Source organism: Psammomys obesus, unplaced genomic scaffold, assembly GCF_907164565.1.
Source record: "Psammomys obesus unplaced genomic scaffold, mPsaObe1.curated_primary_1811, whole genome shotgun sequence".
NCBI classification, from domain to species: domain Eukaryota; kingdom Metazoa; phylum Chordata; class Mammalia; order Rodentia; family Muridae; genus Psammomys; species Psammomys obesus.
The window spans coordinates 4,878,522-4,901,887 of NW_026592732.1; the positions used below are offsets into that span (position 1 = coordinate 4,878,522).

The following is a 23,366-nucleotide window of genomic DNA, read 5'->3' on the forward strand; positions in this document are numbered from 1 at the left end:
CGTGTTCTGTCTTAGAGCTACAGCCCCCAAACTTCTCTGTACTTTTGATTTTCAGAGTCTCACTAAGTTGCTCAGACTGACCTTGAATTTGCAATCCTCATACCTCAGTCTCTCTGTCTAGCTAGACTCTCAAGATTTGGGGAATTAAAAGTATCTTTTGGGAGCCAGGGGAACAACCTCAGAGAATAAAAGTATTTGTGGCCAAGTCTGACAACCGCAGTCCCACCCTCAAGAGGCACAGGATGGAGAGACTGAACTCTTCTAAGTTGTCCCACCTTTAATCCCAGCACTCAGGAAGCAAAGGCAGGAGGACCTCTGTGAGGTCAAGGCCAGCATGGTCTACTGTAATGGAGTATGTTTTTGTTTTAATCCCAAATGTGAGATTTTGGTTTGGGCTTTGGTTTGTCCACAGCTGGATAACTGCCTACTATGGCGCACGGTATTGGCCTACTTGCTTCCTGCAGCACGGTGATAGGAGTGGCTTAGGACTCAGGGTTATAAATACAAGAGCCCAGAAAGAAAAGTGGTGGCAGTTTCGAGAGACCAGAGATGAATAGTATAGTCAGTCAGTGTTCCAGTCTCATCCAAGAAGAAAATTCCTCAGAAGTAAAACATGGAGGCGTTGCCTCGCCACTGGAGGAAGCCACAAGCTGGCACTGACCGGGGGGGGGGGGGGGGGGGGAGAGAAAAGGACAAGGGGCGTGAGAAGAAGCTGGTCTCTTGCCCACCAAGAACACCCCAGGAACTGGAGATGCTGTACACCAGGAGTGGGCACACTCACGCGAGGTTCCTCACCAGATTACTTCGCTCGCCAGCCGCAGAACATTCATGATCTTATAAAGTAGTTCCCGCTGGGGACCCGCCTGGGAAACTCTGCACAACCACACTCCACCACACTCCACCAGCAGAGACCGCATCCCAAAAGCCCAGAAGTACAGATCCCGCCCCGCCCCGCGAGCGCTCTTTGCGTCACTTCCGGCCCAGAGCCATCCGCTTCCGGGTCAGGCTGAGCCGCCTGGTCTTCGCGACTACTGTAGGTGCCGCGCTGTCGGCGTTTCCTGCCCCAGGAAAGCCCGAGCCGCAATACCGCCGGGCGAAGCGCTGCGCTGTCTCGAACCGCCCCTAAGAAGGAGACCCGGGGCCGGGCCGCCGCGGGGTCGCGCCTCGGGCCTCCGCTGCGGTCCCTGGCAGGCAGGAGCCGGCGCTGCGGGGCCTGCGGCGGAGCGCGAACCCCCTCCCCGGCCGCCCTGTCCACCTTGCCGGGGAAGGCGGAAGATGCCAGTGAAGAAGAAGAGAAAAGCCCCCGGAGTGGCAGCGGCGGTCGCGGAAGACGCGGGCCTCAAAAAGTGTAAAATCTCCAGGTACCGCCCGCCCCCACCCCGCAGGCTCTCCTTCCTCCGGTGCGGGACAGGCCGCCGGCCGCCAGCCGTGGCTACAGGGGCGAGCTCTCCCCTCCGACGAGGAGGCGGTCGGTGAGGAGCCCAGAGTCTCCGCTCTGCGCGGGCCCGAACCTCGTGTTCGCCTGTGCGTGCGCTCTGGCGTACTTGGACGAGCTCAGAGATTCGCCCCACTTTGTTATCTGCGCGCCCAGAGGGTAGGAAACAGGCGACCATATGTAAACCTGCATTCATTCTCCCTTTATCCTATTTCCCAGCCGAGAAGTGAGCGCGGATCTGCCAAGATCCACGGCTTCCCTGGGTCACACTAAATCAGGAGAACTGGCTTGGCCCACACATTGTTAAATGTCAGAGTGTGAAGAAAGGAGCAGAGCATGAAGAATGTTGACAGCTGCTTTGGGACTGGTAGAAAGGAAGCCTGTGCTATAATTGGTCTCCTGAGTTAGCATTTGAAGTGGCCTAACCTAGATGCTCCCAGCAGGAGGCCTTTTAAATCGCTGGAGTCTCAGCTTCTGGAGCCACCAGGCCTCTGCTCCACCTGTACCAGTTCCCTACACAGAGTTGGAAAGGCCCTGAGTGCTTTTTGTTTTCTAGCGTTGAGACACTGTTAGCTCTACAGTCTTTTCAGTCTTTTGTAAGCTGTTGTGCTCTGCGTTCTCGTAGAGGAAAGGAAAACAAAGCAGAGCTATAGTTCGAGCCCATTTCTCCCCTTGTGGCAGACATTCGATCATAGAAACATTGCTGCAGAAAGTCATTGCAAGTTAGCTTTGAGAAGTGGAGCCCTCCCTCCTATAGCCTTTGAGCTGTCTTTGTGTTAATGGCTGACACTTAAAGTGACAAATTAAAAACCTACCATTAAAACAAGACAGCCAGCACTACACAAAGGAGATGTGTCTTAAGGAGAAAAGCAGTGAGAAATGAACTGCTTAAAACAAGAAGGAGGTGACTTGTTGAATCCTAATCTTAATCAATTGTTTTGGTTTTTTCCCCCTTGTTGTGTAATCATTCTTGAATGATTAATATGATACTGTTTACTTACGCCCTTTGATAGTTAACATTTTGCTTGACCTTTATTAGCTCTTTGAGAACATATCTAAGATATTTTAATTAAGCCTGTTAAAACAGCTGGAGGGGCAGAATCATTAGACTTCATCCTAAATTATAACAAGGATTTTCATACAAATCAGTGCTTAGTGGTAGAGAGAAAGCCCAGCATGAGTAGTTCAAAGAGGGAGAGAGTTAGGCTTTATTTTCTAGTCTTGGCTTGAGACTTAGTCTACATTTCTTTATAATCTTGATATCAGAGGAAATAATTTTAGTTACTATTTTTGGAATTTGGTAGCAAGTAAAGAAGCATTTGAGTTTCATTGGTCCGAAATTCTTATGTGTTGAATATAGGTCCATATTGCTAATGCATAACGCCTTCTCCCAAAATGCTCACTAAAAATAAATAAATAAATAAATAAATAAACAAACAAACAAACCACTGTGTTTCCTTTACATCAACGCAATTCTTGAACCGAGCTTTTCGCTAAGAGTTGGGTCTTCCTTAGTAAGTCTTAGACATTTGTGTTTTCCAAGCTATTGCAGGTCCCAGCCTCCTGCTAGACTAATCAGTGGAGAGGAAGAGTTTTCAAGAAAGAAGTGCCTGGCTTGGTTTTATGAGTATGCAGGTAATGAAATTAATGGAACAAGACACCAGTCATGTTGCTGGCTTGCTATGCTGTAGTACTGTGTGCAGGGATTAGGGTTAAGCCTCAAGGGTTAAGGGTTGACTTAGAAATTAGTGGCATTTCAACACTATTATTTCTTTAAATCTATTTTATGTAAGAGAGGAGAAACTCATTTACTGTTTGTATCTAAATAGAAACAGAGACATTAAATGCATTGACTAAAGTATTTTGGGAAAGAAGTGGGTAAAGATTTTTATTTCATGTGTTTGTCTGTTTGTTTGTTTGTTTTAATTTTTGAGACAGTCCTGACTATCTGGAAGTCACTCAGTAGATCAAGATGGCTTCAAACTCAAAGATCTGCTTCGACTAGAACTAAAGGCATATGCCAGCACGCCCAGCTTTGTAAAGCATTTTCTATTCAATATTCTAGGAAACAATATGGAAAACATTTTTCTGTTCAACATTCTCTGTGTTTTTCAGAAACATTTTCCGAAGCTCTTAGGGTGATGTGGCAAGCAATTTAAATTTCAGAGATAATGTACAATACATTTTGCCTTTAATTTAGCCTTTTAAAATTTATTTATTTGTTTATTTTGGTTTTTCAAGATGGGTTTTCTCTGTGTAACAGCCCTCACTGTCCTGGAACTCACTTTGTAGAGCAGGCTGGTCTTGAACACACAGAGAGCCACCTGTCTCTGCCTCCCTAGCACTGGGATCAAAGGTGTGTGCCTCCATACCCAGCTTTATCTTTTATTTTTTACAACAAATGCAATAATACATAAGAAAACAGTGATAATGCTACAGGATGTTAAATACTAGACCATGAAGACACAGGATAATTAATAGGAATAATATAAAACCCAACCCTGAAAGTGTCAGAAGCAAAGTAACCTGAGCTGAGTCTGACAAGTGAGTGGTTGATGAAAGATCTAGGGCCAAGGTGAGGCAAGCTCGTGAACAAGACACTTGTTCCTACTGTTGATTTCCACATGAGCATAGATAACAGCTTTTCTTGCTTTTTTTTTTCTTTGATATTAAAGCTAATTTTTTTCTCTTTCCTATCTTTTACCTGCTTTCCTCTTTTTATTTTTTGTGTTTTCTCTTTTATCATTATTGTCAAAAGTATTTGCTTAAATAAAAATACTTAGTAGTTATTGCCTTATATTTATATTAGCCATGTCAGCATCTTAACTTGTAAAGTTTCAGCTAACTGTATGGAAAACTAGACTACTTTGAAAAGGGGGCAGCAACCTTGCTATTGGGATCAGCAGAATGATCCCAATTGTATAATTTAAAAATTGTTTAGTAGTAGAATAGATTCTTTCTAGATCAGGGGAAATAAATGCTATTACTGGTATCCCAAGACAACCACTAACCCAATTTAAATGTAGAGAACTTTTTTTTTACTGACCTCTATTTAAAATGTTGACCTATTATTTTAAAATGTCAGTTTTACATACACATTATATATAATCAAAAGGTTCTAATTTTATTTTACTTTGCAAAGGTTACTAGATACCATAAAGATAATCAGTGTGTGTGTGTGTGTTTGTGTCTTTTTTGTTCTGTTTTTGTTTTGCATTTTTGTTTTTAATGCTTGATTGTTTTAGCTCTTACTGGAACTTCCCTGGGTATTTTCAGATTTGAATTAAATATTTATTTTCTACACTAACATTTTTGACAGCCAGTGTAATAATTACTATCATTGCTCCAAGGGTTGTGATAAGTATGTCATCTTCCTTATAACCATCTGTCAAGTAAGAGATGTTATCCTCATTTTATGAATGAAGACTGGTTTAGATTAACTTGCCAGTGATGAAACAGTGCAAAAGCCAGGATTCAAACTCTAGTTGACTGACCTTCAAGACCAAGCAAATGGCAACTAATTTTCACTTCTGCTGAAAAAAAAAAAAAAGGCTAGTAAACTTGAGGTTATCTTCTGTCATTCAGTGAGTCATTTGATGACTGTTTATGGAATACTTTTCTGTGAGTCCAACACTGTGATAGTGCTTGAGATATAATAATGAAAAATCAGGACATGATCCCTGCCTTCAAATGTCACTTCTAGTGAAAGAGACCATTGTAGCAGTGTGTATAAAGGCAAGGATTAAAGCTTGTGAAGGCTCTTGTATGAAATAACTTCTTTGTGGAAGTACTAAACTTTTACACAAAGTCCTTGAGAAAGTGTCTGCAGAAACTATTTTGGCAGAAATCTTGATAAGGGTCAGTCCTTTGCTGAATGAATAGTAAATGTTCTTTCTTACCAAGTTGGGATATTTGTGATGGAGACAAGAAAGCTAGGCCTACTCAGAGTGGATGATACATGCAAAGACTTAGCATACTACCTGATACATGGTCAGAGCTCAATAATGCTAGGTACTATGATTCTTATTAATGGCCTTAGAGCATTGTCAGATATACTGGTTATATATGCATGTATGTGTTTTCCAAAATGAACTAATCTCTTGTGTAATTCATTATAAAGGTACTGTCACTAAGAATGTTTTGTTTGTTTCCTAAGTATTTTCTATGGCATTGTATTAAACCCTAAACATGTGCTGGGAATATTTATATTTTTACATAAAATGGGGTAGTGTTTTCATGTACCCTACTTTTAGATACTAATGATCATCATGATCATCTGTAGGTTACTTATGATACTCTGTAAATGCTATGTAAAATTTGAATAGTGATTAGAGGAGAAAAATCCCTGCTTGTGTTCAGAATAGAAGATATGCTTTTGTCTTCTTTTCTTTTTAGATAGGGGTTCACTATATATGTAGCTCTGGCTGGCCTGGAACTGCTTTGTAGACCACACTGACTTTTTGTTTTGTTTTGGAGACAGGGTTTCTCTGTGCAACCTTGGGTCTCCTAGAACTCACTGTATAAACCACACTGGCCTCAAACTCACAGAGATCTGGCCGTCTGCCACCAGAGTGCTGTGATTAAAGGCATGTACCGCAGCACCCATCATTGCACACTGACTTTGATCCACCTGCCTTTGCCTCCCAAGTGCTGGGACTCAAGGCGTATGCCACCATGCTTAACTATTTTCCAGATATTTTTTAGTGAGCTACTATTTGTGAATTCATGTGTATACAATTTAGATATATAGAAAGCCAACTGTAATGGCCCTCTAAGGAGAAAACATAGAAAGTAAAAAAGAGAGCACATTTTTAAATCTGCTACGAAGAATAAAAATACAATTAGAATTACTTAGTCTTAGTGAACTGTAAGGTGAGCCAGATCATTTTCATGACTGCTTAAATTGAGTGGAAATACAAAGAGCTTGAAAGAATTAATTGAATTCATTTACATACATCTTACCGAGATTGTAGTTTTATGAGAAGGCTATAGTTTAAAAGTATAATTGATATTCAGTTAGGAAGTGAACTTTGGTATAGGCTTTATCTTATATTTATGTCTATTATTTCCATTGCTTTGGGAAAGTCATTTAATATGAACAGATCTTGTGTGGCTCAGATCACAAGTATGTCTTATATAGAACTGATTTGATTTCTAATGTGTTAACATCACTTTGGCATTCTTCTCATACTGTAGGAGAGTATTGATTATATTGTAGAAAACTATATTACTCTACTAAGAAAAATTATAAGGCATTGGCTTTGTTTGTATCTGTAACCATATTATAGAATTGTGAAATGTACCTAATAAGATTAGTTTAATCTATGACTTAAATCATTAGGGGTTTTGTTTTGTTCTGTTTTGATCCATGGTCCTGTGTAGGCCAGGCTAACCTTGAACACCTGATCTTTATGCCTCTGCTTCCCAAGTGCTAGGATTAGAAACTGGTGTACCTTGACTAGCTAAAGCTGGAGTGTTTCTTAATTGTTGAAGAAAGGCAAGTTAAAATGTACAAGGAAGATACATTCTCTAGAAAACTGCATGGTCTCTCTCTTACTCAGAATCAAGATAATATATATATTTGTAAAGAAATGTACATGTAGAAAAGAGAGCAATAAAAGCTGAACTATTAGGGGATAGGAAGAATGGAATGAAATAAGTGAACATGAGTTATTGCTAGAGGATACAAAAAATTTTTCTAATTCTATCTCTTGTCATGGGTGTTTCATTTTTGGTGGTGGATTAAATGTATATATAAAAATACATCCAAGTAGTGAAAGTGTAAAGTCCCAAGTGAAATTTTCAAGTGCCTTTTCAATTGAGAACTTCATGCAGGTGTGTAGACATTGGGCCTGGTTAATTTTAGGGTCTGATGTTTTTTATTTTCAAGTTTTTTTTTAAATAAAGTTAGGGGTTTTGTTTTTGTTTTTAAGGAATAAAAGCTGTTTTTTGATAATGTTGGAATATTGTTTCAAGACATTTATGTATTATTTCAACTCATAACATTTGTTTTAGGTTATTTCTAGGCACAGAAAAGTTGGCAGCGATACATTTACTATATTTTGGAAATCTAATAACGGAAAAAAACAAAATTCAAGACTGACTTTTGGTGATCTGGTTTAAAATAAGAAACTTAAAAGATGCTTCAATCTCCATATGCTTTATATCCCTACATTGTCAAATGTTTTTTTCGGAATAACTTCCTAGTAGTATTTTCAGGTTTGGTTTCTGGTTTTGTTTTTTTGTGAGTAAGTTCACTTTGACTTGGTTTTGTTCTTTTTTTTTTGCAAGCTACTGAATTATACCAGTGGAATAGTTCTTTACTGTGCCTTTAAAAAAAAAAAATGTGTGGTCTCTCACACTTTTAATCCCAGCACTCAGAAGCAGAAACAGGTGAATCTCTGTGAATTTCAGGCCAGTAAGAGCTACTTAGTGAAATCTTATTTTAAGAGTCTTTAATTCGTATTGTAACATTTAAGGAATAAAGATTTTAAGATTTTGGCAAATGTTTATACTTTCCAAAGCTCTGTTAAAATTCAAATTTACTTATTTGTAAAAGCATGGTATTTTCATGGATACCTTTAGTCTAATAGTTTCTCTCATGTTCATAATAAATTGTAATAAAAATATAAATTATTTTTGTCTTTAAAGGTCCTGATGAAGTTGTAGGGCCAGAAGGAATGGAAAAATTTTGTGAAGACATTGGTGTTGAGCCTGAAAATGTATGTTTTATTTCTAGAATGAACTAAGTGGATTTTAACATTTTCTTCATAAATTTCTAAAAATTGAGGCTTTAATATGTGAAGTTTTTCTTCATGTTTAATATTATAAAATGATACCTGTGGTTGTTTTTTTTTTGTTTTGTTTTGTTTTGTTTTGTTTTGTCTTCTAATCCTCCTAAGCTGGTCAAGTTGTCTCTTGATGCAGATACAGTTTGTTATAGAGTGAGAGTCTACTTTCATAAACACTGCCTTAAAACTAGCACACCACAGTTGTTTTGTGGTTAACAATACAGAAACTGTAGTGTTCAGTGGACAGTTGGAAATAACTTGTTTGAAAATGTTCTCCATGATGAATGCAGCCATGATTATTTCTGATAACTTTTCCATCATTTATGTTCTGTACTTTCCAGATTATTATGTTAGTTTTGGCGTGGAAATTGGAGGCTGAAAGCATGGGATTTTTTACCAAGGAAGAATGGTTAAAGGGAATGACCTCGTTACAGTAAGAACATTTTTTAAAAAACAAATTTGGTGGCTTATGTAAAGATCTTGTTGATTCATTGTGCTTCATCATTTTCAAGAGTAAGATTTCACCTTAAAAATAATCAAATTGGTTTAATTTGTAAAAATCAGTGTGGCACAGCAAATTTATAATCTGGTTTTCACAAATGAACACTTGTCTTTTTCATATTTAAGAAAAAACTCAAGCTAATTAAAACATGTTGATTCATTTGATGGGTGAATAAGAAATGGTCAAAGAGTTACTTGCTCACAGGTTTGTTTGGGTAACAAAACTTTTCCCCACTCTTAATGCAGAACTCTGCTATATAAAGAATTCCATCATTGGACAGCAGGACCTCCTCACTCCCCTTTGTAATACCTTTAAAGATAGTCAGATGATGCTTTACTTAACTGTTTCCTCCTAATCATTCTCACAAAGGACCAAAGTAGAAGTGTTCTTTGCCTCCCATGTAGTTTTTAGCCATTTTATAGTTACTTATGTTCAGATTGATATGACATCTTGCAATCTTTCTACAAATTTCAGAATTACATCACTATGCAGATAATTCACTTTGCTTTTCCATAGTAAAGTGTTTAATTTTGAGTCAGTTAGGAATTGTGTGGTAATTTTATACTATGTCATGTTCATAATGTTCCATCAGAATGTTGTTCAACCTTCTAAAATATTCATAGTTGAAAGCATTATTTTGTTGTTCATTTGTTTTCCATTGCTTGGGATTTAATCCAGGGCTTTAAACAGGCTAACATAGTACTCTACCACAGAGCCACATCCCTAACCTCAGTTAAAATTTTCAGGCTGTGCTATTAGCCCTGTAGTTTTCTGTGTTGCGTACAGCTTTATTAGTACATTTATTGGTACTATTTTTAATTCTTTTTACCTATTGCTCAGATCTTAAGAAAGGATGTCTATTTGTTAACAGGGCAGTGAGATTATGTATTGAATTTTTAGTGTCTGTTATTTTCTTCCCTTACTAAACCAACATTAGCAAGTGAGTGTGTGTGTGTGCACACAAGCCTGTACACAGGCATATGTCCTGTCACTGTGTAAATGTGATAAGGAGATTTGTTGGAAAGACAGGTACGTGGGGATGAGACTGGTCAACATGCACTGTATGCGTCTTCATGCCTTGGGTGAAGTCCTCTCAGATGAACCAAATGATAATTTTTAGTATAAAATGTAAAACCGATTTCCCCTTTTAATATATAAATAAGGAGTATGAGATGTAAAACAGTTAATGAAATATTTGGTAAAGTTTCTATAGTTTCTTATGGCAGAGTTAGGATCTTCATTTAAGTTTCTTGATTTTTTTTTTCTTTCATGTATGGATTTTTTTTTAAATAAAATGAAGCCATTTTATTTTATAGTATTTTTCAGAGAAGAGTGAATTTTGTCATGCCTTAGTTCTAAGTTTTTTCAAGACTATTTCTCATCATATAATTAGCTTTTAATAAAAAAGATTACATAGAAATATACTGAGTTGTGCAAAGAATATAAACTTGATTTTATGACGCTTCTGGCTTATTGACATTCTTAGGTGTACTGTGGTGTATTTACGGCGAAAATACTTTAATACTATAGTCCTGTTGTTTTACTGTTTTTTTATAGGTTGCCTTTTGAGGAGTTACAGCTAATAAGTGATTTTGTATTTGTAAGCCAAAAGGTTCCTTATTGCAGTTTTTTTTGTTAATATATTGTATTATATTGCTAATATATTTGTATTATATAGTTAATATAATACAGAGCTTCTATATTTCAAAATGTTTCACTACAAAGTGTGTCCTATATTTTTTCCTGAATAACTAGTATTGGTCTTGAGTACAAGCATATGATTTAATTAGCATGTGAGCATGGGTTCCGTTGTTATTCTCCTACAGAAAGCTCACAGACTATGCAAAACACTGCTAAAAGTGTGTCTCACTCAGGTATCAGCCCACGATTCTGATAGAATAACATAACCTTGAAATCTGCCTAAAGAAAGGTGGTTTTTCTTCCCTGTGGTCTACACTGCCATGAGAGTACATGGTATCTTCCCTAGTTTATGCCTTTACTCTTGTGATGAACTTTATAATGAGGTAGTTTATGACTTGAAATTTAAAATAAGAGATGCCAACTAAGTCACCTTAGTATAAAAATGGATATGTTATATCCATAGATGGTCCTTGGTTGAGTGTCAGTCTCAGAAAAGACCCTGTGTCCGGATTTATTTGGTCCTTGTAGAGCTCCTATCCTTTCCATATCATACTAACTCCCCTTCTTTCATATGATTCCCTGCACTCTGCTGAGGGTTTGGTTATGAGTCTTAGTGTCTGCTTTGAAACACTGCTAGGTAGAGTCTTTCAGATGCCTTTTGTGGTAGACTCCTGTCACTAAGGACCATCTATGGATATAACCTAGAACTTCTGCTTGGATGTGGCCTGTGGTAGCTCAGTAACCAAGTAGTTTTCCAAAGTAAGGGGAACAAGGACTATTTCTAACAGGATCTCAAGGGTAGGCTCTTTGACACCCCCCCCCTCCCCCCCGGGGACGAGCAGTCCTCCTCCTGTCAGGCCACAGAGGAGGACTTTGCAGCCAGCCCTGAAGATACCTGATAAAACAGGGTCAAATGAAAGGGGAGGAGGTCCTCCCCTATCAGTGGACTTGGAAAGGTGCAGGGAGGAGACCAGGGAGGTCGTGTGGGGTTGGGGAGGGAATGAGGGAGCGGGATACAGCTGGGACACAGAGTTAACAAAATGTAACTAAAAAGAAAAATAAAACTTAAAAAAAAAAGAAAAAAATGGATACGTGTTAATGTATCTAATTTAACATAATAATACATGACACTTTAGTCTATTTCCTGTGAGATGATGTTTTAGAATTTAACCTAAGAATCTGATGGTCATCAAATCATCAAGATAATGTCTGAAAGACTCTACCTAGCAGTGTATCAAAGCAGATGCTGAGACTCATAACCAAACTTTGGGCAGAGTGCAGGGAATCATATGAAAGAAGGGGGAGTTAGTAAGACTGGAGAGGACAGGAGTTCCATAAGGGAAGCAACAGAACCAAAATATCTGGGCACAGGGGTCTTTTCTGAGACTGTATATCCAACCAAGATCCATTCATGGATTTAAACTGGAACCACTGCTCAGATGTAGTCCATGGCAGCTCAGTATCCAAGTGGGTACCCTAGTAAGAGGAACAGGGACTGTCTCTGACATGAACTCAGTGGCTGGCTCTTTGACCACCTCCCCACCCGAGGGAGGAGCAGCTTTGCCAGCCCACAGAGAAGGACATTGCAGTCAATCCTGATGAGACCTGATAGGCTAGGGTCAGATGGAAGGGGAGGAGGACCTCCCCTATCAGTGGACTGAGAGAGGGGCAGGGAGGAGATGAGGGAGGGAGGGTGGGATTGGGAAGAACGGGGGGCGGGGCTATAGCTGGGATACAAAGTGAATAAAATGTAATTAATGTAAAAAAATAAAAATTTAATTAAAAAAAGATTATGTCAGCTGAATTGTTTGAACTTACTTTTTAATTCAGAGAAATTTTGAGTAGAATGCCACTAAAGAATAATTTGGTAGTTGCAGTGTGCATGCAGGTCAGGAATATTTAAGTAAAATAATCACGATTAATTGTTTGTATTGCATAGTGCTTCACAGATTTTAGAATATTTTTAAAATACTTGTCTAGAAGTTTTCTTATAGATGTTCTATAAATGGCTTTTCATTTTGTATGGAATAATTTGTCAAGCAGACTTATAAACAATTGAACTTAGATTGGCTATTTTGTTTCATGGGGTGTGAAAGAGGTAATCTGGTTGTTAGAATCACAATGTATATAATATTGCCAGGGTGAGTTGAAAATTCCAGCTATATTGAATAATATTACATTAATTAGTACTTTAACCTGTGGAGGGAATTTAAACTATATGTTTTGAACTTAGGAATCGTGTAACTGTTTTGCAATAGTTTAAGTAAGTGTTCTTGATGTTCTAGGGTCTTTTGAGAATTTTATGGAAGCTGAACCCTGTGCCTCTTAAGATGTGTTATACTTTGTGCACACTATTTTCTGTGTTATTGGGAGGCTGTGGACCTTTATTTTTCTCTAAAGATGATAGTTCTAAAGATACTTGGAAAGTTTTCTTCTAGCATGTTACACTGGATAGAGAAGTTAGCTAGCTAAAAGTTTAGTGTTGGTATAGGGGTTAAATCCATGTGGGTGGAGAAAACAAAGTCTTTTAAAGGGACTGTACAAAATCATGATAATTGAAAGGAAGTGGTAGTAATCATTACAATAACAGTTACAGTAGTGAAGAGTAGTTTCTGGGCTGCATCTTGAGACCTGGACTTTGAAGATCAAAGGGAAAGGACTGGTTTGACTTAATCTTAAGAAAAGGAAGAATGGGAAACAGTAACTTGATTTTTGGTTGGTTGGTTTTTGTAGGCAGGAGAGTGGTGGGTGACTCCCATCCATTCGGAGTTAAGGCCAGCGGCTCGTTGCCATTAGCATTTCTCTTCTCTGTTCTCAGTCAGTATGACAATTTCAAAATGCCTTCCTCTACATCCCAGTACCTTGAAAGGTAGACAGTGTTTCTCTAGTCGGTAAATGTTATGTAGAGAAGATTCTTAATCTAGAACATGATCCAACTCTGTTACATGTCAGTGTGCCACAGCATACTTACTAGCAGTCACGTGTTAGGAAGAAAGCTTCTCTTAGATCTGCTGTGTAAATGAACTTGCCTCTTGTTTCAAAATCTTTCTTGAAGTATTTTTGCCCGAATCCTTATGTTGAAATTGAAGCCTGTTCTGTACTCATTCAAACCACTGTGTTCTTTGGGAATCTTAGATTGTGCCAGGAACCCAAAAATCTCTTTGATTTTACTTGAATATTTAAAAGCATAGTCTCTTACTAATCATGATAGACTGTTTAAGTATATATAGAGGTGTTCTTTCTAAACTTCTGAGTTCTGTTCTGACATGACTGACAGTCTGAACTACTGAGTTTATTTGGGAATTGTGTCATATTAAGAATTGCCTGGATGTGGTTACTGGTTTTATATTTCTTCTCATGTGCTTATAGTATTAAGTAGTAAATGTGGAGCTTCCTGCTCCATCCTAACCTTCATAAAAAAATAAATAGGGGCTTGAGAGGTGGCTCAGCAGTTATCAGCACTGGCTGTTCTTGCAGAGGTCCTGGGTTCAGTTTTCAATACCCATATGATGGCTCACAGGCTAACTCTAGCCTTTACAGACACTTAGCACCCATGTGCACAGGCACACAGGGACAAAAAACACACATTCAAATAAGGGGGAGTGGGGAGGCCAATTGATGGTTTTAGCTTCTTTGCACAAGATCTACATGAGACCATTATGGGTGATAGGACATATTTGAACATGAGTGTGTAGTATAGGTGAGGTGAATGAGATGTGTGCCTCAGAAGGAACACAGTTTCACATACATATTCCCATGAGATATTTCTTATTCTCCAAAATTGTTGTTTGAAAGTAAGGAAAAGAGGTTAGGGAGATGAGTGGATAAAACACTTGCAACACAAGCTAGAGTGCTGGAGCCTGTGTTCCAGCGCCCACACCAGAAGGCTGGATTGGTACCATAAGGTAGCCCACAGAGCAGGGGTTCCAAAGAGAGGGCATCCTGGAGTAAGCTGCTAGCTAGACTAGCCGAGTAAGTGAGCCCTGGGTTTAGTGGAGACCCTTCCTTGGGTGAGGAGTACTCAGGGAAGACATGGGCCATTGTCTTCCACATGCAGGTGCCCTGGGCCTGCATGTGCCGCATATACATACGACATATACATGCAGGAGAAGTAAGGAAACCAAGTTGAAGTGTTTCATTTGTCTTGTGCTGTCCTGTGAAGCTGTTATTCCTGTGTTTAGAAGATTTTATTTTTAATCATGTGTATTGTGTCTCCATATGTGGGTATGTGTGTATGACTGCAAGTTGCTGTGGAAGCCAGAAGGCTAATGAGCCCACAGTACTTTATGCTAGTTTTATAGTTACATAAAATATACAAATCAGTCATGAGCTGAGAAAAAAGTCAAATTTACTTTAAAACATGTGCATATAGTTTAATCATTGATGCTAGATGAAAGGAAGTTTATATACTAATGAGAGTGCTATGCTTGTTTATTTGTACTTAATTAAGTCAGGAGATGAAGAAATGACTCAGTGGTTAAAAGCAGTTGCTACAGTAGCAGCAGTTCCCATTACCTTCTCCCACCCCACACTCACACCCCATGGTGGCTAACAACCCTCTAGAACTCCAATTCCAGAGGGTCTCATATCCTCTTCTGGCCCCCACAGGTACTACATGCATGTGGTGAACAGACGTACATGGAAACAAAACATCCATACAAATAAGCCTTTTTAAAAATTTACGTCATCTAAGTATTTGATGCTTCAACACATTTGTAGACCATCATTGATTGGTCTATCAGAATTAAGTGATATTTACAATTGTCAGTGCTAAGAATAGAAAGCAAAAATAATGTGATACAAAATGGTAAATATATTTGGGCTGATTTTAGAAATTAATGTCCTAATCTCAAAATAAAATGTAAATCAATATTTTAAACAGCATTTCTAAAACCCAATATTATGTAGCAGTATAGAATATAATGAACCCTAATTTTGTACATGCTGAAAAGTGATGGTTGGAAAATATTAAGTACTCTCTAATTAAATCATCAAATTTGTAGAAGAGGAGAAAACTTTGTACAATGAAAAAAATGGTCATTTATGACATATTGTGGTAAGGTAAGGTATTTGAGGCAACATATGCTAGAGCTTGTATGGCTAGTTCATGCAGTGCAAAGTGTGTGGGTTATATATTTAGAACTAAGGATGCATACAGTAAGTTAATGTGATTCAACATGGATCAGCACCACTAGAAGCACCTCAGATTCGTTGAATTAAATTTTTGACGCTCGTGTGGTTAGGAACCTTTGTTACCAAATTTTTATGACTCCTCTTATACACACATTTCATTTATATGATCATCCCTTATGGAGCTATAACCCATATGTGATGTGTTAAGGAGCTGTATGTAATTTTGGTGTGTTTTTGTGGATTCTTTCCTCTGTAGTAACTATTGGGTCGTTATGTGCTATATGATTGGGTTTGATACATTCTTTTGCACTAAATTCCTTCCAGATAGAAACTTAAAATTTCTCATAATTAAATATGCCACCCATCTTGTGGTTTATATTTAGTAGTCATGCTTTATTTACTTAACATACTTTTAGAGTCTCCTGTGATGTTGTCCAGGAAAGCAGGACTCCCATCATATCCTAGGCCCTATATTACGCTGTTAAATTAATTTTCAAACTTTGTTAGGGGAATGAGTAACTTTATGTTAGGAGTCTTGTTTCACTTTCATTTTTTGCCTTCTTGAATAGCAAGTTTTACTTAATATTTTGCATTGTTAGGTGAAAATATGGATCACGTTGTAAAAAATGTGAAAAGCATTTTGAAGTTACAAGCATAAAACATAAATTCCTGACTTAAGTCATTACAGAACAGGGAATAAGTGTAACTGAATACGGAGTACCTGATGAGCATTTTCAGCTGGTAAACGTGGAGATCTTAAAGACTCCTAGTTTCCAGGCATTGTTAGAGTGATTTGTGATGAGAGACGGTTTCTTTTACATGTTCCCATGATAGAGGCTGACTGGATTTTGAACTTCCACTAGAACTCGCTGTTTCACTTAACAATATTGTACTATTTGAGGTCAGATACTGAGTAGTCAGAGTAGAATTTTCTTATTTTACATGAAGCATATTATAAGGAACTGGTCCTTGACCAAGGTAGACTTACCAAAAAACATTGATTCCATTATGGCACTATCAACAGACTAAGTATAAAGTGGTAATTTCCATGAAAAATGGTTAAGTGCTTGATAAAATATAAAGGCTTATTTTGAAAAGCCATACTGTAATGCATCTATAAATTACAGAAAATAATCCAAGGCCAGCAATGATGAGGGTGTCACTGTGTCAGCCCTTACACATCTGGCATCTACTATAAGTACACTTGTATCATATTCCTGGCCCCCTAAGATCTGACTAATAACCTATCATGCATATTGATAACAAGACATATTTTAAGAGCTGAGTAGAGTGGGGATCATACCAGATTACTCCCAGCTTTTTTATTTGGTACAAGTTGTATTGTTTAGGGTCACTATGTCTTTGATGGATTGACCTTTTCTCATTATACAGTTGTCCTCTCTATTTGGATTATTTTCTTTGCTTTGAGGTTTTATTAGTTGACACAAAGCCACTGTTGCTTTCTTTTGGCTGTTTTCTGTGATAGATCATTTTCCATTCTTTTACTTTGTCTTTAAAAAAATTATCATAAAATAATGGGTTTTACTGTGATATTTTCATACATACATATTATTGCTTTGCTCATATTTGCCCTTTGTCCCCCTCAATCATTTACTTTAAACCTACTTATATTGGTTTGTTCAGAACAATACATCTAGTTGGACTACGGGTTTCTGCTAATTTCATTTATCAACCCAGGCTGTGTATAGCTTGCAATTGCTCTATTTAGAACAAGTAGTATGTTATTGAAATGAGACCTGTTTTGCAGTCCAAACATTTCCACCTTGTTATTATTACATCTTATATTTCTTTTTGTAGACTTTTTTTCCGTTCTTAACGTTTTCTGTTGTTCTTTGTTTTAGTAAGTTCTCAGTAACCTTTGAAGCATTTTTAAGAGAACTGCTTTAAAATGTAAGATATGTCTAAACATTCCATATGAAATCTGCCTTCTTGTCTTTGTAAGTGATCATTCTATTAAACTTTGGACAATTTGGATATTGTAGCATACTGTATCACTACTGGCAAGTGCAGGCAGAAATTAAAGCTACCATTTTACACTCAAAAAGGAGAATGCTTCATATTGCTCCTGGGCAAGAGTAAGAGTTTTTATGCCCAGTCCAACATCCTGACACTTTGTCCCTAACTGGTAGGAATGCCTTGTTACTGTTCCCCATATAGTTACTGATCCCACTGGGGCTGTGTCCTTGTTACTACTAAGTGATTGTGAAGGCCTTAACTCTTCATCAAGGAAATTCTATAGCACCCCAGGACAGAGGAAGATTGGTTGCCTCCTTCTCCCTAGAGTGAGTATAAGTTCATGTTGTTGTGTAGCTTCTGTCACACTATAGGTATTTAGGGATTGGTCTGACTGTGTTTTGCTGAACACGGACACTAATTCAGTCTCCATTACCACTGCTAGGAGTTGGACCACTGTACTTGGTGGTACTTGACTGGAATACTGTTCACAGTTAGAACCTTCTGTCTTCACAGGCTTCTTTCTCTGTCTTTTTGAACCCTGGGAATTACTATCCAGATTATGGATCATTGAGCTATACCCTCAGCTCTTTTTTCCCCCTACAAAGACATTTTTTTTAAAATTTTTTTTAACAAAATAAAGCAAAAAAAAAAAAAAAAAATTCACATCAGGGCTGAACCAAGGGAACCCTACAGAAGGAACAGAGCCCCAAGAGCAGGCACATGAGTCAGAGACCCACTCATTTACACATTTAGGAGTTGCATAAAAGTACTAACCTGAAAGTTATAATCTATCTGCAGAGAACCTAGTGCAGACCTATACAGGCCCTGTGCTTGCTGCTTCAGTCCCTGTCAGTTCATATGAGCTTTGCTCAGTTGTTTTAGAGGGCCTTGTTCTCCTGGTGTCCTCCATTCCTTCTGTCTCCTACACCTTCTGCCTCCTTTCCCATGGACTCTGTGACCCCTAAGGGGAAGAATCTGATGGAGATATCTCATTTAGAGCTGAGTATTCGAAGGTGTCTCCCTCCCACTTGCCTTCCCTTTCTTTCTTCCCCAACCTCCCCTTTCTGTGATGTGACCCTCACATTGCTGACTTAAGATACTGAAGATCAGCCAGGCGCGGAGCGAGAGGCAGGCGGATCTCTGTGAGTTCGAGGCCAGCCTAGTCTACAGAGCAAGTCCAGGACAACCAAAGCTACACAGAGAAACCTTGTCTTAAAAGAAAAAAAAAAAATGGAATATTGTGGTTACAGTAGATGATGCAACCAATTTAGTCAAGGGAAGTTTTACTTTACAAGGGAAGGTCCTGAGTTTTACTTTACATCCTTTCCCAATTGAAGAAATAAAGTATGCTGAGGCATAGCCATGACTTTTGAGAGTGGTAACTAAAAATGCCCAGAGTACAGTAAGGATATGGGAAGTCACAGGAAAACCTGGGGACTCACACAGCTAAGAGGCCTTGCCTGACTTCTTGCTTCAGAAACCCAGCAAGACATTTAAATATTTCATTGACTTAGGTGTTTCTGTTTGCTTTCTCATCCTTAGATATAATGTGGGTAACTTGTTTGTAGCTTTGCATTTGTACCTTTCTTAAGTTGGGTGTTTCGATGATTGGACTCAACTTTGTTGACTAAAACTGTAGGAATTTGGATTTGTGGTTAGGTCAGTTAATGTATCAGTTTCCTCTGTGATATCCTAAACTTATAAGACTAGTCTTTTTCACCAAGCTGATGCCTAAGAACTCTATAAAGAAATATGATAATGACCTGATTATCATTTGCATCATTTGCTCAGTTGTTGGAGAAGAGATAGAACTGTGATTAAGCCCAGAAGACAGACATGTTTACTCACACCAAGACATGTTTGTGATTTCTGTGACATTTTTGATTGAGATGTTTATTTTTCTTGAAGTCAATACAGTGTATTGTAATTGTCAATTTTTCTCTGCTTTATTATTACATTGGAAGTTTAAATTAGTTTAAATGTTGAGCTGAGAATAAATAAAGTAATTTCATATATGCACTCATTCTTAGGAATGTTCTCCTTCTGATCTCTGTATTTAAGGTGTGACTGCACAGAAAAGTTACAGAGCAGATTTGAATTTCTGCGTTCACAGCTGAATGACATCTCATCATTTAAGAATATCTACAGATATGCCTTTGATTTTGCAAGGGTAGGTACAACTTCCCCTGCAAATCCTAAGTGGTTTCATTTTGTGGGCAACTTAATTTTTTTTTTAACTAATATTTTAGGATAAAGATCAGAGAAGTCTTGACATTGATACTGCTAAGTCTATGTTAGCACTGCTGCTTGGAAGAACGTGGCCACTGTTTTCAGTATTTTACCAGTACCTGGAGGTATGTATTGGTATTTTAAAATCGGATTGAAAATACACTTTGAAGAAACAAAGTCTGTACTTTAAAAAAATTCAGCATGCATAAAGAAGTCTGCTAAAGTATGTATATGCCCATTGTCAGTTTTAAACGTAAGTTTGTGTTATTTAATATATTCTGAACATAAGATACTTGGGGCCTGGGGTGTAACTTGGTAATGGAATACATGCTTTGCATTTGTTAACACTTTGGATACCTTCTCCTATACCACATTAAAACAATTTTAAGGACTTTTCATTCTGCCTAGGAGGAGTCCCAGAACTTAATCTCTTGAGGTTTTGGTGAGAACAAATTGATGCTAGTGCGTAAATCTCAAGCTTTTAAACCAGACTCTACCTTATTCCCACTCTTAGTCTTAGTCTTAGGTGGAAGCATACACAACTGAATTTATTTTAGCAATAAAACTTTTATTTTCTAATTAGACTAAATACTAAGAAATAGAATAAAGTGCTAATATTTTGTATTCACAAATATGAGCATGGCTGTAATAGTCCTCCACTACACTGCTCATTATGCATCACGCGTGGGAGTCATAGAATAAACATCCTCTTAATAGTTTACTGTAGCTGCTAGATTCAGCAGTTCTAAGACATGATCCTTTTCCCACTGGTTTATTTGTCTAATTTTATATTTATTTTTAAACCCTTTAATTTTTGGGTTTTGAACGTAATCTTAACCATTTCCTATTCCTATTGGAAATAACATCATAATGTTTACTTTTCACAGTAACTTTACCGTAAAAATTTTATTTAAAGCCTGTGTAAAAGAGTTTTGTACAGTGTAAATCTTTGTGACCAGGAAAGTTGATGTTTTCGATGATTGATTTATATCTTTTGTTACTTGAACAAACATACATTTAGGAAAATAATCATTTCTGTGGGGCTTTGAAGAGAACTAGGTATGTTCAAGCAATTTATCATTTAGCAGTTGAGGGAATGGGATTAGTTTGGTATTTGGGGATTGTTTTGTTATTTGTTGTTGGTTGGGTTTTGGTTTTGGGAAAGAGATTGTGTTTTGAGGGGGACATTGAGAAAGTCTTGCTAGATAGCCCAGGCCATCCTTGAACTCGTGAGCATCCTGCCTCCGTCTCCCAAGTGCTGGGATTACAGGTGTGTGTGTCACCATACCTAGTTGTACTGTTGGGGATGGATCCCTGAGCTCCTGCCAGCCAAGGTCTCTGCCACAGAAGTAACTTTCCTAAGACTGTTCAATTTAGTGTCCACACTGGGATTTGGTCCAAGCTCATATTGTTTCCACTACTGCTGCAGATGCCTCCTTCAAAATGGAGATCATGCATAATGCACACACGTTCTATATAGTGGAAACCATATGGTCAGACTGACTACATGTAGGATAGGTTCTATATTATGATCTGAGTGCCACATGGGTACACATATTTATATCTCAGTGTTAGTCTTAACTGCCTTCAGAAAAGAAAATAGATGATAGCATGTGAGTCAGTTCAAAAAAAGCAAGTTATTAAGAAGGAAATAAATGTTTTAGAAAAGGCCAAATAAGAAATGGACAACTAGAGTTGCTAAAACCAAGCCCCAATAAGAATGTTGGTTCTGTAGTCCAAATGTTTATATCATTTTCCACAGCAATCAAAGTATCGTGTTATGAACAAAGATCAGTGGTACAATGTATTAGAATTCAGCAGAACAGTTCATGCCGATCTTAGTAACTACGATGAAGACGGTGCTTGTAAGTATATCATGAATTCCTATGAAAATAAAAATATTAAATGAGATTATGCATTCTATAGCATTAACAGAAAGTTTGAACTGGTGTGAGAGCAACCCTTCAGTTAATCAGGATATGGGGGAGACAGGCTAGACTGAGAAGTGCTGTAAAATCTGTGCTCGTAAATAGCTTTGATTCCTCCATGGCTGGACAGTACAGCTTAGTGATCATTTCTCAGCCTAGAAGCGGAAATTCTACTTTGCCACTTGCCTTTTCAGTGAAAGAAAGTTTCACTTACGCATTTAGGACGACAAAGGCACAACAAATAAGACAAGTCAATTCTGTGGAACGCTTAAGCTTTGGTCTCTACAGTTATTAGGGGTGCTGTGGTATGTTTAGTGTTCACAGGGGTACTTGGAAAGGTGCCTTCCTTTAAGATGAAAATAATATACTCTGACACAGAAGAAACAAGGTACTAAAGAGACAACTGTCCCTCCTAAGGAGTTTTCTTTCCCTACGGTGTGGGGTAGAGTTTAATTCTTGTTTGAAGATATAATCATTTTCTGCAGTAGGCTGGCAGCCCAAAGGCTATTTAGAGCCTGCAGATCTGTGTATATTGAACCAGCATTTAAAACTGAGAGGCTTGATATAAAAATAAACTTATAAATTTATTTGAACTATCAGGATCTGACACATTGCACCTGTATTCCTTTGTAGGTTTCAGAGGTTGGAACCAAGTAGTGGCTTGTGTTGAACTTGCTCTCCAGTTTGGCAGTCCACGCAGTATTCCAACATTGCCATTTACTGCTTTGCCTGCCCGGCTGTTTTTGTATGATCTGCTAAAAGCAAGAGAGAAAAGAACACCCAGAGGTTTTATGTTTTGAGAAAAACAAGACAAGCATATCTCTTCGTGGTCATACTTTACCTACATTTTGAAAATACAAATACTGAAACCTCATTTAAATTGCCCTCTTGGCTTCTGTTGGTAAACATTTGGAACCTCTATGTTATAAAACATATTTTTAGAATAGTGGTCAGTCAGCTAGTAAGCATTTGCTTTATGCTGCCCTTTTTACTGTGTCCTATTTTTAGAATAAAGTCTTGTGTGGCCACTCCTCCTTAACAAATGCTCATACTTCTTGATGTAGCAAAAAATATATTTTCTGAGTGTTTAAATGTCAATGCTGTGGGAAAAGGTTAGTTTTGTTTTATTTATAAGGGAGTTCATGAAACACTCCTTGAGAAGAAGAAAACCCTGGGGGGAAAAAAAATCAGAAAGGGGTTCCTTGCCACCTTGAAGCTTTTTAGAGGGATGAGTTTATTGAATTATAACAAAACTTGTTTCTTCTTTCTAGGGCCTGTTCTTCTTGATGAATTTGTTGAGTGGCAAAAAATACGTCAAACATCATAGCAAGAACTGTTGTGAAGAAAATGCAAATCTTGTGAAGAAAATGCAGAAGGAGGGAGGATACACAGAGGGTGCATTTCATCACGAAAGACTTCTCATAGTACTTTTTCCTTTTTTTTAAAGGAAGTTTTCTTGTTACATGTGATGGGCATTGAGCCACATGTCTTCTGAGACTGAATATTGACATTTTTGTTTCAAGTTATGTTTTTAACATTTATTTCAGAACAATAAAGATTCAGATTTGTGACAAAGGCCTTAAAGTGAAGATGTCCATTGAGTGTCAGAGTGGTATTTATTTTGGTAAATTTGATTTCTTGAACTTTTGAAGTTCTAAATCACTATGCCTTTGTAGAACTTTAAAGACTTTAAGTAATCTAAATATTTGGAAGTGTGGGAAGGGCTCCAA

General features: G+C 37.8%; 1 protein-coding gene across 4 annotated transcripts; it reads left to right on the forward strand.

Annotated features, from left to right (window-relative positions):
- The first annotated feature begins 996 nt into the window (after positions 1 to 996).
- Positions 997 to 23,036, forward strand: Dcun1d5 (defective in cullin neddylation 1 domain containing 5). 4 transcript variants are annotated; one of them, XM_055615484.1, is made up of 9 exons: positions 997 to 1,361; positions 2,979 to 3,070; positions 8,087 to 8,157; positions 8,568 to 8,659; positions 19,541 to 19,649; positions 19,729 to 19,833; positions 21,471 to 21,573; positions 22,270 to 22,422; positions 22,908 to 23,036. In XM_055615484.1, exons 1-9 carry the CDS (start codon positions 1,276 to 1,278, stop codon positions 22,961 to 22,963), a joined length of 867 nt encoding a protein of 288 aa, XP_055471459.1. In that variant the 5' UTR covers positions 997 to 1,275; the 3' UTR covers positions 22,964 to 23,036. The 4 variants fall into 4 exon arrangements, with proteins under 4 accessions (XP_055471459.1, XP_055471461.1, XP_055471460.1 ...); XM_055615486.1 differs by lacking the exon at positions 22,270 to 22,422; XM_055615485.1 differs by lacking the exon at positions 22,908 to 23,036 and having other exon boundaries at positions 22,270 to 22,511.
- The last annotated feature ends 330 nt before the right edge of the window (positions 23,037 to 23,366 follow it).

Coding starts and splice junctions, on each gene's coding strand:
- Dcun1d5 (XM_055615484.1), top strand. CDS start 1,276: ATGCCAGTGAAGAAGAAGAGAAAAGCCCCCGGAGTGGCAGCGGCGGTC. Junction 1,362..2,978: donor AAAAAGTGTAAAATCTCCAG/GTACCGCCCGCC, acceptor GTGTTTTCCAAG/CTATTGCAGGTCCCAGCCTC. Junction 3,071..8,086: donor TTGGTTTTATGAGTATGCAG/GTAATGAAATTA, acceptor TTGTCTTTAAAG/GTCCTGATGAAGTTGTAGGG.